This window comes from Meleagris gallopavo, chromosome 30 (genome assembly GCF_000146605.3).
Source record: "Meleagris gallopavo isolate NT-WF06-2002-E0010 breed Aviagen turkey brand Nicholas breeding stock chromosome 30, Turkey_5.1, whole genome shotgun sequence".
Lineage (NCBI taxonomy): Eukaryota > Metazoa > Chordata > Aves > Galliformes > Phasianidae > Meleagris > Meleagris gallopavo.
Window position 1 is genome coordinate 62,837 of NC_015040.2, and position 16,385 is coordinate 79,221.

At 41.2% G+C, this 16,385-nt stretch overlaps 1 protein-coding gene across 3 annotated transcripts in view; it reads left to right on the top strand.

Moving 5' to 3' along the window:
• The window catches only part of SPPL2B (signal peptide peptidase like 2B), a 36,083-nt gene that overhangs the window by 7,987 nt on the left and 11,711 nt on the right, over positions 1-16,385 (top strand). For all 3 annotated transcript variants that reach the window (XM_003213152.4, XM_019609977.2, XM_010724736.3), the window contains exons 3-11: positions 2,057-2,239; positions 6,091-6,180; positions 7,632-7,771; positions 8,465-8,607; positions 9,411-9,507; positions 9,666-9,782; positions 13,921-14,002; positions 15,236-15,310; positions 15,439-15,501. In XM_003213152.4, the coding sequence (XP_003213200.1) occupies positions 2,057-2,239; positions 6,091-6,180; positions 7,632-7,771; positions 8,465-8,607; positions 9,411-9,507; positions 9,666-9,782; positions 13,921-14,002; positions 15,236-15,310; positions 15,439-15,501 (990 nt within the window). The remainder of the gene's footprint in view (positions 1-2,056; positions 2,240-6,090; positions 6,181-7,631; positions 7,772-8,464; positions 8,608-9,410; positions 9,508-9,665; positions 9,783-13,920; positions 14,003-15,235; positions 15,311-15,438; positions 15,502-16,385) is intronic.

Here is a 16,385-nt window from a genome sequence, read left to right on the forward strand (position 1 = left end):
GGTGGCAGCTGGACATGAGTCAGCAATGTGCCATCAGCCCAGAAAGTCAGTGGTATCCTGGGCTGCATCCAAAGCAGTGTGGCTGGCAGGGTGAGAGAGGTCATCCTCTTTCTCTGCTCTGTACTGCTGAGACCTCACCTGGAGTACTGCATCCGGATGTGGAGTCCTCGGTACAGGAGAGGTGTAGACCTGTTGGAGCACATCCAGAGGAGGACCACAAAAATCCACGGGATGGGGCAACCTGCCTGTGAGGGGAGAGCTGGAGCTGTGCAGCCTGAAAAAGAGAAGGCTCTTGGGAAGAGCTGAGAAGTGGGGTTTCTAAAGTGTTCTGTTTCTGTTTCTAAAGTGGGGCTGTAAGAAAGAAGGGAATGGACTTCTTAGCAGGGACTATTGTGATAAGACAGAGGGAAATGGTTTTGAACTTAAAGAGGAGAATTCTAGATTGGATATGAGGAAGAATGTTTTGTTTTGTTTTTTTTTTAACAATAAGGTTGTTGGAGGCACTGTCACAGGTTACTCATGAGAGGTGGTGGATGCCCAATCCCTAGAGACATTCAAAGTTAGGTTGGATAGCACTCTGAGCACCAGATGAAACTGTAGATGTCTCTGTTCATTGCAGAGGAGTTGGAAGGGACCCTTAAAGGTCACCTAGTCCAACTCAAACAAGTCTACAAATCTATGAATTATCTCTTACTCTTGACCTGACTGCGCTGTGAAGTTGGTGCCTGGATTACATTGCTTCAGTGGCAGAAGTGGGAGTGCAGTGTACAGACAATTCGCATAGTGCATAAAGCTGGTTTGAGAGACTTGGGGTCTTGTTCAGCTGGATCCAGACAGACTGCCCTAGAAGTTGCTGTAAGATTTGTGATATTTGGAGCCTGCTGTAGCCATTTTGTTTTAATTAGTCTCATAAAAATTCATGGAGACACATTTCAGTATCTCAGCATGAGCCAATATAGTCCATAAAAGCTTATGCTGGGTTGAAACCGATTGCTTCATCGACCTGTCTTTTGTAGATGATTTGAATTTCTCTTTGGTATATTCTCTGCTAATCCCGATTTTCTTCCTTAGTGTTCCCTCAGCCTTTTCTCTCTTTCCTGTTCCAGCTCCTCCTTCCCTCAAGTACTCCAGCAATACAGTTTAATAAAAGAGATGCTGCATGCTGAGCTTCCTCTGCGCTTGCATTCAGCTCTGATAGAGCTTGCTCTGCCCAGTACAGCCTCACCTGGAGCTCAGGAGGATTGGGACAGCCCCTTTCCTTTCCTGGTGGCAGTGCTGAGCCAGGTGCACCCCAGGGCGCTGTCAGCCCTTTGGAGGTGTTTTTTCCCGTGTTCTTTTTCCTTACTCTTCTTGAAAACTGGGACAACACTTGCTAGCAAACAGAAAGATAGGACCTTTCCAAATTTTCAAGACAGTTGAAAAAATAATTGAGAGAGGTTTTGTGACAACATCAGCCAATTCTTTGAGTACTCTGGGATTGGTGCTTTTTAGTCCACATAGATTTGCATGCATCTAGCAAGTTCTGCACAAGTTTGAGGTTGTCTGGGAGTTTATGATTTCCTCAGTCATAATCCTCCAACTCACAGCTCCAGGGTCCCAGGGCCCATCAACAGTGCTGAAGACAGGCATCCGTGGCTTGTTTGTACTCCTATTTATAAAGTGACAGGCCACTATTGTCTCTGGTCCTACTTTTTCTGTTTGGTATTCCCAACTTACTCATGGCAAGCTGACTTCACCTGTAAGGACATGGACACCTGGTTTAGATGAATCTCATAGCTCCTTAAAGAATCATCAGCATCATCTTCCTGGCTGGGTGGTCTCCAGTTAACTCACAAAAAGATTCCTAGAGTCTCTCAAATGTGTCATTGCCAACTGCAGGCACCTTACAGTGCAGCATCTCCATTACATACAACCCCTGTCTCACAACACGGTTGTTTCTCTGAGAATGCTCTATCACTTCAGTACTTGGAAGTTCTAAATTGAGTTTTAGACACCCCCCTGTGCTATTTGCTTTTGGTTAAAAATAAGTATATATTAAAATTTTCTTTCTTTTCAGTCACTCTTGCAACTGCAGGATCAAACAGCATCTGTTTTGTGTTCTCCTTCTGATGTACCTGATGGGGGGTTTAATAATCGAATCCCTATGGTGATGCGAGGGAACTGCACCTTCTATGAGAAAGTGAGGCTTGCTCAGATAAATGGAGCTCGTGGGCTGCTGATTGTTAGCAGAGAGAGACTGGTAAGTCTATTTTTGTTTCTGTATCACTGATGCTATAATGTTAGATACTGGCTTATTTTCAGTGGTTGTTGTAGGTATTTGATTTTCCTTTTTACGTGCACAATATTTATTTTAATTTTTATATGTTTCCACATTGCCCAGTTCTGAGTGGAATACAATACAGACAAAGAGAGGATTAGTTAAATAAATGAGAGGGTATGCTCACTTGAGTAGGCAGAGTGCTGCACACAGCCTCTGTAACATCCAAATCAAGGGCTCAGAATTATCTTTACATTATATAACATACTGCAACCAAAGAAGGAAGGGCAGTTTCTTAACTGAATACCTTCAGTGGGGTATAGAGCACAAGATTCAGTTGGAGCATCACCACTGTATGTTTTGTAAAATGAATGTTTTATTAGTGTAGTCAATACTAAAGAGATGTGTTAAGTGTAAAAGATATTGCTTGAAGTTTGGTTATTGCATTTTGCTGTTGCTTAGTGGCTTATGCTTTACTGGAAGTAGGCATATTTCTTAAATTTACATTACTGCTGTCATTGCAAGTTAAACTGCAAAAACAGGTTTCTTGATTGTAGGCCACAGTTGTATAATGAATAGCACTTAGACTTCAGAGAGTTGTCCACTGCCTTCATAGCCTTCTGTTGCAGATTTTGGAAGATCATTGCCCAGTATCTTAATAAATAAATCTGTTTTAAGCTGATTTCTAGTCGAAATTCTAAGCTGCCTCTTCGGGCTGTGACATAGCAGGGCTGGTGCTGCCTGGGATGGGGCTGCTGCCTTGCGCCGTGTGTGTAATAAAGAAAGCAATGAGTTGTTTTTGAGTTGGTGCCTGATGGTATTTAGGCTGTGTGAGCATGAAGATCACAGCCATTCCCTTTCTCCCACCCCCCACGGAAAGCCAGGCAGCAGGTGATGGGAGGGAAGCAGAACAGGGCCCTGTAGCACAGCAGTGGGAGGAGTGCTTTTCCTTCCCAGAGCCCATGCAAATGTGGCTGAGTGCTTGTTGAATGCCTGAGGTTCCCGTGGCTGAAAGGAGCCCTTCTGATCTCGTCCAGCCCAGGAGGCCCTGGAAACGCATCTCTTCTTGCCAGGACCTCCTCTAAGCCCTTCCTGTGGTTCCCAGGTTTGCACAGTGCTGTGCTGGTGACAAGGCCGTGCCCCATGAGAGTTGGCTGGCTGCAGCCCCGCTGCCAGGCCCTGCCTGCACATCCGCTCCTGTTCCAAGGTGGAGCATCTTCTGTCCCCCCATGGGCCACTGCAGCCCCTGCCCTGCCTGTGGCTCTGGCTGCTGCAGGGCTCCCAGTCCTACAGCCTTACAGTCTCTGTCCTTTTCCAGAATCATAAAGTAATTCTTTCTCAAATATTTCATGTTTTCTATTCACTGCTGTCTCTGTGACCTTTCTTCTCTTACCTGGGATCTGAGTTTGTCCCTGGATGTATGCCACACTCTGGCATCCTCTGTTTCTCTCTTCTACAAGGTCCTTTTGCGTGTTTTTCATGTTTCTTTGAGTGCCAGTTGTAGTTCCATTGACTTTTTGTTGTGTTCAAGTGGGATGTGTTGTGCTAATCCCAGAGCAGCAAGCAGCTCACATCATTCAGCTTGCAATATAATTTTCTTGCAAAGGCTTTTATGTAATTTCTGAGAATAAAAATGTGGAAAGGAGTAAAGAAGGTGGCCACAAAGGAGAGAAGTTCTTCAAAACTCTTGGTCATGATGGAATGCTCAGCCATGAAAGCATGGAGAATTGACATGCGTGAGGGAAGGGATGCCATCCTGTGGCACCTGGGCAGGCTGGAGAGGTGGGTGCATACCAAGCTCCTGGAGTTCAACAAGGCCAAGTGCAAGGTCCTGCACCTGGGTCGGGGCAATGCGAAGCACGGATACAGGTTGTGTGGAGAATGGCTTCAGAGCAGCCCTGAGGAGAAGGATTTGGGGGTGTTGGTGGGTGAAAAACTCAGTGAGAGCCAGCAGTGTACGCTCACAGCCCGGAAGGCCAACCAGATCTGGGCTTCATCAAGAGGAGTGTGACCAGCAGAGTGAGAGGTGATCCTGCCCCTCTGCTCTGCTCTTGTGAGACCCCACCTGGAGTACTGCGTTCAGTTCTGGGGCCCCAACACAAGAAGGACATGGAGCTGTTGTTGTGGGTCTAGCTGAGGGCCACGAGGATGATCAGAGGGCTGGAGCACCTCTGTTGTGGGGACAGGCTGAGAGAGCTGGGCTCTTCAGCCTGAAGAAGAGAAGGCTCTGAAGAGACATTATAGTGACTTTCCAGGTCCTGGACAGGGAACACAGGAATCATAGAATGATAGAATGCCTCAGTTTGGAAAAGACCTTCCAGATCATCATGTCCAACCTTAGCCTAACTGTACTACCCTAACTTTAACAATTCATCACTAAGTCATGTTCCTGAGCACCACATCCAGATAGTTTTTAAACACATGCAGGGGTAGTGACTCATCCATACCTCCCTGGCAAACCTGTTCAAGTACTTAACAACCCTTTCTGGAAAGAAGTTTGTTCTGATATCCAACCTAAACCTCCCCTGGTGCAAACTGAGGCCACTTCACCTACTTCACCTCATCCTGTCACTAGTGAAATGAGACCAGCCATGCTCTCAATGCACTGCACGCCAAGGTTGCTCTTTGTTAGGCAGCTTTGCAGCCACTCCTCTCCCAAGACTATAGAGTTGCCTGGGGTGGTTTGCCCAAAATTTGGGACCTGACACTTGACCCTATTGGAACTCACACAGTTTATCTTGGACCTTTGATCCAGTCTGTCCGGATCCCTCTGTACTGCCTTTCTGCCATCCAGCTGATCAATTTGGTGTCATCTACAAACTTACTGAGGGTGCACTTAATCCCCTCATCGAGGTCATTGATGAAAATGTTAAATAGGAATGGCTCCACTACTGAGCCCTGGGGTATACCTCTTGTAACTGGTCATCAGTTGACCACTTAACTTTGATATTTTAACTTAGGTGAAAGACTGGTCTTCATTCTCAAAGCAGAATTGGGGTAGGTCAACATCAGGCATCCCTTCCAACCTCAGCAGTTCTCTGGTTCAGTAATTTAGTTCGCACCATCTACTCTCAATTCTTTTATTTGAATGGGACAACACTTTTGTTTTCTAACGCTGTGACTACAGTGATATACATTACGGGCTGTTAACCAGTTATACACTGCAAGTTTTATGGGACGATCATAAAAATGTTATTCAGTTGTGTGATTTAACCTCTTCCTGTATATTGTCTACAAACTGATCTAGCTTCTCTGAAACATCTGTGATGAAAAGTCTGCTGGGCTTAGAAATCATGTCACTTTTAAAGATGGATGTGAATCTGTGCGCTTGTCCCAGCAGTTTCAGAGATCATTTTGTGTACATGTAAGAGGGAGAATACAGACACCAGTGAAATCTTAAAATGAGATTTTTCTGCTCAGTATGGAACCAAGAAGAGAAGATGCTCTCTGTTTTTTTTGTTTGTGTGTGTGTGTGTGTGTGTGTGTGTGTGTGTGTGTGTGTATTTCTTGGTTCTTTTTTTCCACACTTGTATCTGCATTGGAGTGTTAGAGGGGGTATATGATGGGCAAATAAGAGTGTTATGCTTAGGCAGTTTTGAAGTTGGTTTAAGGCTCTGGTAAGGTAGCAGCAGTATTTTTCCTGTTTTGTATTGTGTTTTGGATTAATTTTTTGGTGGCTTGCCTGTGTAAAGGTAACTTTACGTTATTGTACGTTATGTTACTTCTCATAATATTTCCTAGATTAACAGAAAATAAAACTTGAACTCTTTTGAAGGAGTAGAAGGTATTTGCAGAAATAAATTCTTTTTTGCCTGTTTTGATCTGTCTTTTAGGTCCCTCCAGGGGGTAACAGGAGCCAATATGAAGAGATTGATATTCCCGTTGCTCTGCTGAGCTATTCTGATATGTTAGATATTGTCAAGGTAAGCTTGATATTCTGATTTAAACTATTTTCAATGATTAATTGGTCAACAGAAATGTGCAGTTCATATTAGGAGCTCTGGATCTGTAAAGAGTTATACTCAAAAAGACAGTTACATTTTATTTTTTAGAAATGCTGTTGTCTTAGGAGGTTATTTCTCATCTTAAGAATAAAGAAGGGAGCCTAGTTCTGGAAATAAATACTACAAACAGTAGAGCTAATGGATTGCTTTAAAGTACTTGCAATAACGCCTCATGTAATCATAGAATCCTTAGAGTTGGAAGGGACCTTTAAAGGTCATCTAGTCAAACTCCCCTGCAATGAACAGGGACAGCACAGCTGGATCACGGTGCCCAGGGCCTGATCCAGACTTGCCCTGAAGGTCTCCAAAGGACAGAGCATCCACTGCAGCTCTGGGCAACCTCTGCCAGTGCCTCACCACCCTCACTGTAAAATGCTTCTTCCTTATATCCAACCTAAATCTCCCTGTTTAAGTTTGAAGTCATTTCCCCTTGTTCTATCACAGCAGACTCTGCTAAAGAGTCTGTCCCTTTCTGAGTTTGCTAGTTGAAAACTAAATAACCAAACCTTTGCTAAGGTGGGTTTTTCAAAGCCTACGGTGCTAGTTATGTAAAAGCATCAGGGAGCTCTTGTCAAAGGGGTTTCAGTATCTTCGTGTATGATTTTTCCTGAGTATGGCAAAGTGGTGATTTTAGGTAAAATATCCTTTTTATATGAATCAGTTATTTTTATGGACAGTGAGATATTTTCTAAAAAAAAATAAAACCCACCTTGATGCCACTTCTGTTTTTGATGGATCAAGAGTAAGAGTGTTGTTCTGGATAGTGTCCAAAAGTGTGTCAAATATTTAAATTAAAATACTCCTGTTAGAGGTAAGAGTTTCATCACCAGACAGTTTTGAAAACTCCCTGCAAGTTCTGAAAAAGCTGCTGCCCTGACTGCTGGGACTGTGGGCACCGTGTAACCAGGACACTGGTTCTGAGAACCAGATCCTAATGAAGATGTGGATATTAGAAGTTCAGTGATACATGCTTTTCAAACAACAGTAGTCTATAATAGTAAGTCCACTTTTAAAAGTAAGTTGGCCAGGACTTCATTGCACAGCACTTGTTCATATCATGCAGTAAGAAATTTGTTAGTTCAGTGCAGTTAGTATAGCATAGAAGGGAGAGAAGAACAGTTGTTGCTGAGGATCCACTGTCCGTGCTGTATATCTCTTTCAGGGAGCCTTGCTTTGGAATAGTCCTAATTTAGTATTGTCCTTTGAATGCTGTTGGCTTTGCCCCACCTCTGACACCTAGCTTTTTTTCTGTTTAAATATCTTTACTAGGGAAAAGAAATACATAAAGCAAAATTGAGAGGTTTAAAGAGCAGGGTGGTTCTTATTAAAGTGTGATCCCCGAGTTCCTCCATTTGTTCTTGCCTCTGCAGAGTTTTGGCAGGTCAGTGAAGGGAGCAATGTATGCACCAAATGAGCCTGTGCTTGATTACAACATGGTCATTATATTTGTCATGGCTGTGGGGACTGTGGCAATTGGAGGCTACTGGGCAGGAAGCAGAGATGTGAAAAAGTGAGTACTGGGAAAGCAATGTGCCAGTTTTCTTCATGTGTTTTTGCCTGGGGTAGAGGGGAACCATGGTAGTGGATGGTAGCTGTGCTTATGAGGGTTAGATGTTCTGCAATGGGAGTTGGAAGATGTTAGCACGATGTCTAAGAGCCTGTAAGCCTGATGTATAATACTCATGGACAGTACCTTAATGCTTTACCCTTTTTTCAAAAAAAAAAAACAACCAACCAACCATACACTTAAAAAACCTCAGAAGGAAAATTGGGTTGGAATCTACTTCCTATTTGGGCTTTTCAAAGATTCATCTTTAAAGATTTTTTGTGAAAATTATAGAAATGTATTTTGCTGGGATAGTGTAAAACAGACAGATTAGATGGCTAACACCGTGTTCATTTGGAACGTTTTACTGAAACTTCGTGGCTACTTTTCGTAAGTAGATGGGGAAGAAGAAATCTGTGCTACACATTTCCAATATTTACTTTGCACAAGCTGATTCTGTAGTGATTTTCAGTATTCAGAGTTGTTAGTTAATGAAAAATAGTACTCTTTATACAATAATTCAGTGACAACCTGAGTGGAAATACAGGTATTGGTGTAGCATCATCATTTCCCACCCCATGTAACTCACTGAAGATGCAGTGCCCTTTATTTTGTTGCAGAAGTAATGGTCTGACGGTAATTCTATTCCTGTTTCAGGCGATACATGAAGCACAAACGTGATGATGGGGCGGAGAAACATGATGATGAAACAGTTGATGTGACTCCAATAATGATCTGTGTGTTTGTAGTGATGTGCTGCTCAATGCTGGTCCTCCTTTATTTCTTCTATGACCACTTAGGTACTTTTAAAGTTTCATTTTTGTTGACATATCTTCAATTCCACTGGGCTGCCTTTGCTTAAAGAACATTTTTAAGGCAGAAGTGATTATGAAACAGCTGTCCTCTGCCATGTGTTCTCTTCTCAGTGCAATTTAAAACCCTATAAGAAAACCCTGCAGGTAGGCTATAGTGAGGTTGAATTAGGTGATCACAGTAATTCTTTCAAGCGTTAAAGCCTTTTATGTATATAAGACGTGTAAGTCATTAAATCTTTGTTTTCTGTCAGAGTTTATCAAGCCTCTACTCTCCTTTCTACTCTTACCAAGTTTGAGGTTTTACCTTTATAAATGTGATAAACTTCTATTGATTACTTTTTTGGTCAAGTTGAAGAGTTATGAGATGTTGACACCCTTCCATCCTCATTTTTCTGAGGAAGCTGTGAAAGATGTATCCCATCTGTGTTAATTCATTTTGTTATTGAATGGGTTTAAGAGTTCCCTTATGAAATTCGTATGAACTCGTAGTGAGAAGATGAGTACTTCACCACACACTGCCTCTTTGGCTTATGATTTAATGGTGTACTTAAAGAATATTAGCAAAGAGCTTTTAACTTGTTCAAGTAGCTATTGCATGAAGTACACCAGAATAAAATATGATGGAGTTAGATATTTAAAGAGCATAAACCTAATCAACAACTATATGAAATTTCTGTATCTGAATTTAATTTTCTCACATGACATTTAAGACTTATTTCTCATTCAGGCTTTTTGATTGGAAAAAAACATCTCTTACCTTCTTGGACTTACCATTTTTTATTTTTCAGTCTATGTTATCATAGGAATATTCTGCCTGGCTGCCTCAATTGGCCTTTACAGTTGTCTGTCTCCCTTTGTAAGAAGATTCCCATTGGGAAAGTGTAGGTATGTGGCAACTTGAATTTTTTTTTTTGTAGGCAAAAGTACACCTTTATATTGTAGGGTAGGCAAGGGATTTACAAGGTAGTTTCATGTATGAAAATGTTTATGAAGAAGCAAAGTAGCTACACAGATAACTGTACCTGTTTGTGTTTCACTTGCAGAATCCCAGACAACAATTTGCCATATTTCCACAAGCGTCCACAAGTCCGGATGTTGTTGTTAGCTGTGTTCTGTATCTCTGTCAGTGTAGTCTGGGGAGTCTTCAGAAATGAGGATCAGTAAGTATATATTTTAGTTTCTATACAAGAAGACTGTAATACGCGTGATGCGATAAGTTATTGACATCTGTAAAAGCAGACTCCTATCCTAAAATTTAGGCATTGCAGTAAGAGACTTGCACAGAAATCCATAGCTGTTCATAAAGTGCTTTATCTTTGTCTGGTTGGTCTAAGTTACAGAAAACTTTCCCTTGTTAAACCTGAATTTCTCCCAGAAAATTCAGGCTTAATTTGGACTGGAGTCCCAGTCAATACTCTGATCTCAGTGGCTTCAGATTGCTTTACAGAAGTGATGTAGGAATTTGAACACAAGTTGTATAATTTATTTCTTCAGGTGGTGGTCTCCTTGAGCATTATTCTGAGAGAACAAGAGCAATGACAATTGTCAGATCTTTACAGAATTGTTTACTCATACCAGACAGCTGAAAGGAACTACGTCCGATATTGCTGTGGTACTCCAGCAATTGTAGGGAAACCCTAGTGTTTTGTAACTCAAGTCCTACTTCAGTTTGACCAAGAGTAAAGCAAAGAGCTCTAGTTCTTATAGACTTAATTTGCAAATACAATCAAGAAATAGCTCAAACTTAGATGTCCCTCAGCATGCAAGGGCTACACATTTATACATGAGGCAGAGGACCCGAGGACTTCCTATTTTGATAGTCATGGTTATGTTGACCTCTTCCATACAGGCTCAGAGAATTCAGTGAGAGGAGATAACTGGGAACACTCCTTGCCCCATTTTCAATATACAGCACTCTCTAACAAACACTTCACCAGCTGTTTTTTCACACTTTGAGAGCCAAAAATCTTTGTCAGATCCTTTGTGTCCTTCATGAAGACGATCAAAGCCCAGCACTGAGGGTACAAATGGACGGCTGTACTTCAGTATTGCAGTACAGCTATCTGTGAGGACTTCCTCGCATTACATGGTCAGGCACTGGTTTGTTTTTACCTGGGATGTTGCTTAGAAAACTGACCTTTTCCTCTCACTTTTAGTCTAGTGGATACCAAAAATTCTACAGAACTTCTAGCAAGTGAGTTACTGTCAACTTTAAATGCACATCTTTCTTCCTGCAACTTTATATTTATACCACTGCCTGAAAGAGATACTTCATGTTTTATTTTTTAGTGCCTACCATTTCACACAAAGATTTTGACAGCAAGGTTGCAATTCAGCCTCTCTGTATTGGAGACCACTAGTTAAAAATTTATTCCTACTTGTTCTGCTGTTCTTCCCTTCACTGAGGTTCCTAGGCAGGAGGCTTTCAGCAGTGTTTCACCCAATGAACAGATTTTAGCAGCCTCTGAAAGGATTTGTGACTCTTTTTGTGGATGATTCACACTTTGTTCCCTTTGAAGAGTATGTCAGTTTGAACGCCTCTTGAAAGACTGGCATACAAAGATGTATTCCACTAGGATAAGTTACTGCAAATCACAGTAGAATGATTCTTCATTATTAACCAAGAATGAATCTGTTTTTCTATCCTGGTCTTTGTTAGTCACTATACCAACAGCAACCATGCCTGCATTTTTGTTTTTTCAAATGAGAGAACAGTGTATCTTACATGTGAGACAAGGTATGTAAGTAGATTTTAAAATTTCTGTCACAGGTTTTAGTAGAGCTAATTTAGTTCTCTATTCACATTCTCTTTAAAGTATCGTGACCACAACGTGTTGCTACTAATATATAATAATATGTATAATCCCTAGTGTTTCTTCAGAAGCATAGTAAAACTAAACATTCATGGGGGAAAAAATAAATCCAGGTATTGAAGAGGATTACATTCATAGAAAAAGTAGAATTTGAAAAGCAGCTAGTGGCATTAAATACATATGAAAATTTGGTGTGTAAGCTTAATCACACTCTGAGATGGTATTTGTTCAAAGGCCCTTTGATTACTCTTAAGACTGAAGGATTGCAGGGATTGGAAGGGGCCTCAGGAGGTCAAGGCCAGCTCCCCTGCTAAGCAGGCTCCCTGCAATAGGTCACACAGGTAGGCGTCCAGATGGATCTTGAATATCTCCATAGAAGGAGACTCCACCACCTCTCTGGGCAGCCTGTTCCTCTCCTCTTACCATAAATAAGTTCTTCTGCATGTTTGTATCGCACTTCTGTGTTCAAGTTTTAGGCCATTACTCCTTGTCCTATTGGTGTGCACCACCAAGAAGAGCCCAACCTCACCCATTTGCCTCCCACCTCCCTTCAGACATTTATAAACATTTGAGATCTCTCCTCAGCCTTCTTTTCCCCAGGCTGCATACACCAAGGTTACTCAGCCTTTCCTCATGCAGGAGATGCTCCAGGCCCTTTATCATCTGTGGCCCTCTGCTGGACTTCTCCTAGGAGATCCTTGTCTTTTTTTGCACTGGATAGCCCAGAACTGGACACAGTATTCTAAATGTGGCCTCACCAGGGCAGAGTAGAGGAGGAGGATTACCTCCCTCTCCCTGCTGGCCATGCTCATTTTCATGCACCTCAGGGTATCGTTGGCCTTCTTACCCATGCAGGTACACTGCTGGCTCATGACCAACCAGTAGTCCTTCTCTGCGGAGCTCCACTCCACCTGGTCATCCACTAACCTGGTGCATGTGGTATTGTAACAGATATTGCAATAGATTCAGTAATAAAGAGGATAAAAACAATTAACTTGTCTAAACCAGATCACTGAGTACAAAATACGACTTGTTCCAAAATCTTAGTCTTACAACCAGGAGCTTAAAGAATAAATTTCTGTCTATGTCTTAGATGACAGATTAGAATATAGATAGCTTGGACAAAAACAATTGCAGAATTACAGAATGATTCCATTTGGAAGACATCTTCGGAGGTCATGTGGTTCAGCCAAAGCTGCTCAAGCAGATCAGCCTGGAGCCGTTGCCCAGGACAGCGTCCAGTTGACATTTGAATATCTCCAAGGAGGGAGATTCCATAGTTTCTCTGGTCAGCCTGTGCCAGTGTTCAATCACCTCCATGGTGCAAAGTTTTAAGAGGGAATCTCCTATGTTCCAGTTTTTGCTTGCTCCCTCATGTCCTGGCACTGAAAGAACCTGGCCCTCATCATCTTTCCACCCTCCCATCAGATATTTATGTGCAAATTTCCAACTCCCTCCCTGCCTCCCTACCCCCCTGTAGCCTTCATTTCTCTAGAGTAAACAGTCCTGTTTCTCTCAGCCTTTCTTCACAGGAGAGATATTCCAGTTCCTTCACCATCTCTGTGACCCTTTGTTGGACTCTCTCTAGTAGCTCTATCTCTGTCTCGTATTGAGAAGCCCAGAACAGGACACCATACTCCAGCTGGGCCCCACCAGTACTGAACAGAGGAGAAGGATCACCTCCTTCAACCTGCTGTAACACTCCTGCTAGTACAGCCCAGGATACCATTATTCACTTTTGCCATAAGGTCACATCTCAGGTTCACGTTTAGCTTGGTGACCACCAGGCCCTTTTGTACCATGTTGCTTTCCCGATGCTCAGCCCCCAGCAGGTACTGGTGCAGGGGGTTTTTCTTCCACAGTTGTAGGACTTTGCATTTTGTCTTGTTGAACTTTGTAAGTTTCCTTTCAGTCTGTTTCTTCAGCCTTTTAAATTACCCTGGATGACAGTACAACCTTCCAGCAATAGCAGCTGCTTCTCCCATTTGTGTGTCATCTGCAGACTTGCTTGAGGGTACACTTTGTCCATCATCCAGAATATTAATATTGATGTTAAACAGGATTGGACCCCAAATGGACCATTGGGGTACACTGCTAGATACCAGACTCCAACTAGTTTTTGCGTCACTGAATCAGCACATTCTGAGCCTAACCTTTCAGCCAGTCATCAGCCTATCTCACTATCTGCTCATCCAGCCTGAGTGTCAACATCTTTCTGTGTGGATCTGATGGAAGACACTGTGCCAAAAGCCCTCCTGAAATCCAGAGAAACAATATCCACTGCTCATCAAAGCAACTAGTCATTTCATTTTAGACAGTTATCAGGTTGATCATCACAACTTTCCATCTGTGAATCCATGATAAGTACAATGTTGTTGGTGGCTTTTTGTTCATTTTGTCCCAAGCAGGTGCTTAGTGAGAACAAGACTTGATCTATTTGTCCCACAGTTTCCTGCAAAAATGTAACTTTTTTCTTTTCCTTTAGATGGGCCTGGGTTCTGCAAGATGCTTTAGGAATTGCTTTCTGTCTTTACATGCTGAAAACAATTCGCCTGCCTACATTTAAGGTATGGATATTAAACAGATGTTAAAAGGGGAGGTTTCCCTGTATAGTTGAACTGAGAAGTCACTTACAGTGGAGTATTCAGAGACTTTGATATAGTGTGTTTAGAAAGTGGAGAAGTGAAGGCAAAAAGACCAGCAGCTTACACTCAAGTTGTCCTTTTCTCTGTGAAGCTTAATGAAGAAAAATAATGAATCTGGTATATGCTTCAAGTAACTTCTGAATTTTGAATTTTGCCATTTGGTTATGGATTTTTCAGTAATTTAACCACACTCCCTTCTTTTAAACTCCCTCATTAGCATCCTTCCTAAATAAAATAATACGCCATAGAACTAGATGTAGTCTTCCAGTAACATTGGAATCCCAGTAACTGTAGAGATACTAGAAAGTTCAGGAATCACATCAGCAGTGACCCTTGCGTAAATCTTACTCTTCAAAGCTGTTGTTTTGCATAGGCTTCTCCATCCTATTATTACATCTGCGATATTTGTTCTCATCCCATCATACTAAACATACATCACTTTACGCATCAGTTGGTTTACTTATCAACTGTACTGTACCTGTAAACTTACCTTCCATAAAGTGGTGATTTTGTGTTTTAGCTTTTAGTAAAAATCAATGCTGAAGCTCCAGGTCACGCAGATGTCATTAAATGTGATTACCTCATATGTTTTGCTGTTTGTGGAGATCTGTCAGCTGTGATTTTTCAGTCCTTCTTTACGTCTATTTTGCTGCAACTCAAAGTAGAGTAGCTTATACCCTCTGGTTTAGTTTGGTGTTTCTTTTCCCCCAGAATAAGACATATCATGGATGCAACATTCTGGCTCCTTCCAAGTCTTCCAGAATGTGTTCAGCACTCTAAAATAAAAATTAGCATTAACATTTAGTTGTTTCTCAGGCAACTCTTTCAAACTCTGTTCCAAGTTATATATTTTTTCCCACATACATTGACCAAGAAAATCTAAATACTGCTTTAAACTTTATGTAGAAAATGCAGAACTTTTCACTGTTTCCTAAAGTATTAAAAAGGTATTTCCAAGTTCTACAGCATCAGGAATTTAAGGGACTAACATGTAATTTTCTTTTATTAGCTGCACATATGGTGAGATTCTTCTGTTTTTAAAATACTTGGCAATTCACATGTTGCTTTCAGTACTCTTGAGTTGCTGATTATTCTCTGCTATCTACTAATGCATAGTATATAATTGTACACCAAGTATCTTGTCTCTTTCTCCAGGGTTGTACCTTGCTCCTCCTCGTTCTTTTTGTCTATGATGTATTCTTTGTATTTATCACACCGTTTCTAACAAAGGTAAGTGAAATATTTCTCTCATGCCTCCTACTCACAGAACAAAGCAATGGCCTATTTATCTGTGTTCCTAAATAACCCCTGGACTGTTGAGTGATGTGCTCATTTAAAGCTTTGCCATTTTTTTCTAGACTGGGGAGAGTATAATGGTGGAAGTGGCTGCAGGCCCATCTGATTCTGCCACTCATGAAAAGGTATTGTATGTAGTCTGAAAATAAAGCATTACGTTCCAGCTTTTAAGATTTCGTCTTCTGTAAAACTCAAAGACCACAGATACGAAATGGAAATGCCACTCCAAAAAGAATTTTGCATGGAAACAAGCACTTTACAGCTCTCTGGAAATCTACAACAGAAATGAGACAAAACAGACTTAAGTGACTCATCATGATAGGTTTGGTCTTGTATCTTGCTTTTAAAAAAAGGAAACTGATTAACTTGGTTTCACAAAAACATGAGCCCATAATCTGTAAATAGGACAAATTCCTAATGAAGTATATCCATTTTTTACCTGAAGCATTTTAATTCATATGGTGTTTGTCCCTTTCTTCCTCTCCAGCCAGCCCAGTTTTGATAACTGTTTTGTGAAAAGCTGAGGCGAGGCAAAGGGGGAAACTTAAACTGGAGACAGAAAAGAGAAGTCAAAAATCAACAGTTCTGTGCCATTATAGTATAATTAGATACAATTGCTTTAGCATTAACATAAGCAAAATAAACAAATTGTCTTTGATGTTATGTATTAGAATATATATGTTTGCCCTGAGCCTTGCTGTACTGTGCCTCAGCTCTGCAAATTATATCTTCAGCAGAATCTTTAAAAAACACACACAAAAGTCTTTGAAGTGATGGGAAATATATATATATTCTATATATATACTATATACATACTATATATATATATTCTATATATATACTATATATATATATATTCATAGTGATTCAAAAATCTTTGCACTTTTGATACTTTCACTGCATCCAGTAGAACCACATATAAAACTATTTCTTATGCATGTGGCAGCTAACCTCAGTTTTTCTACAGTTAAAGCGGAGTTCATACCCTACTGCATTTGAGGACTTTTAA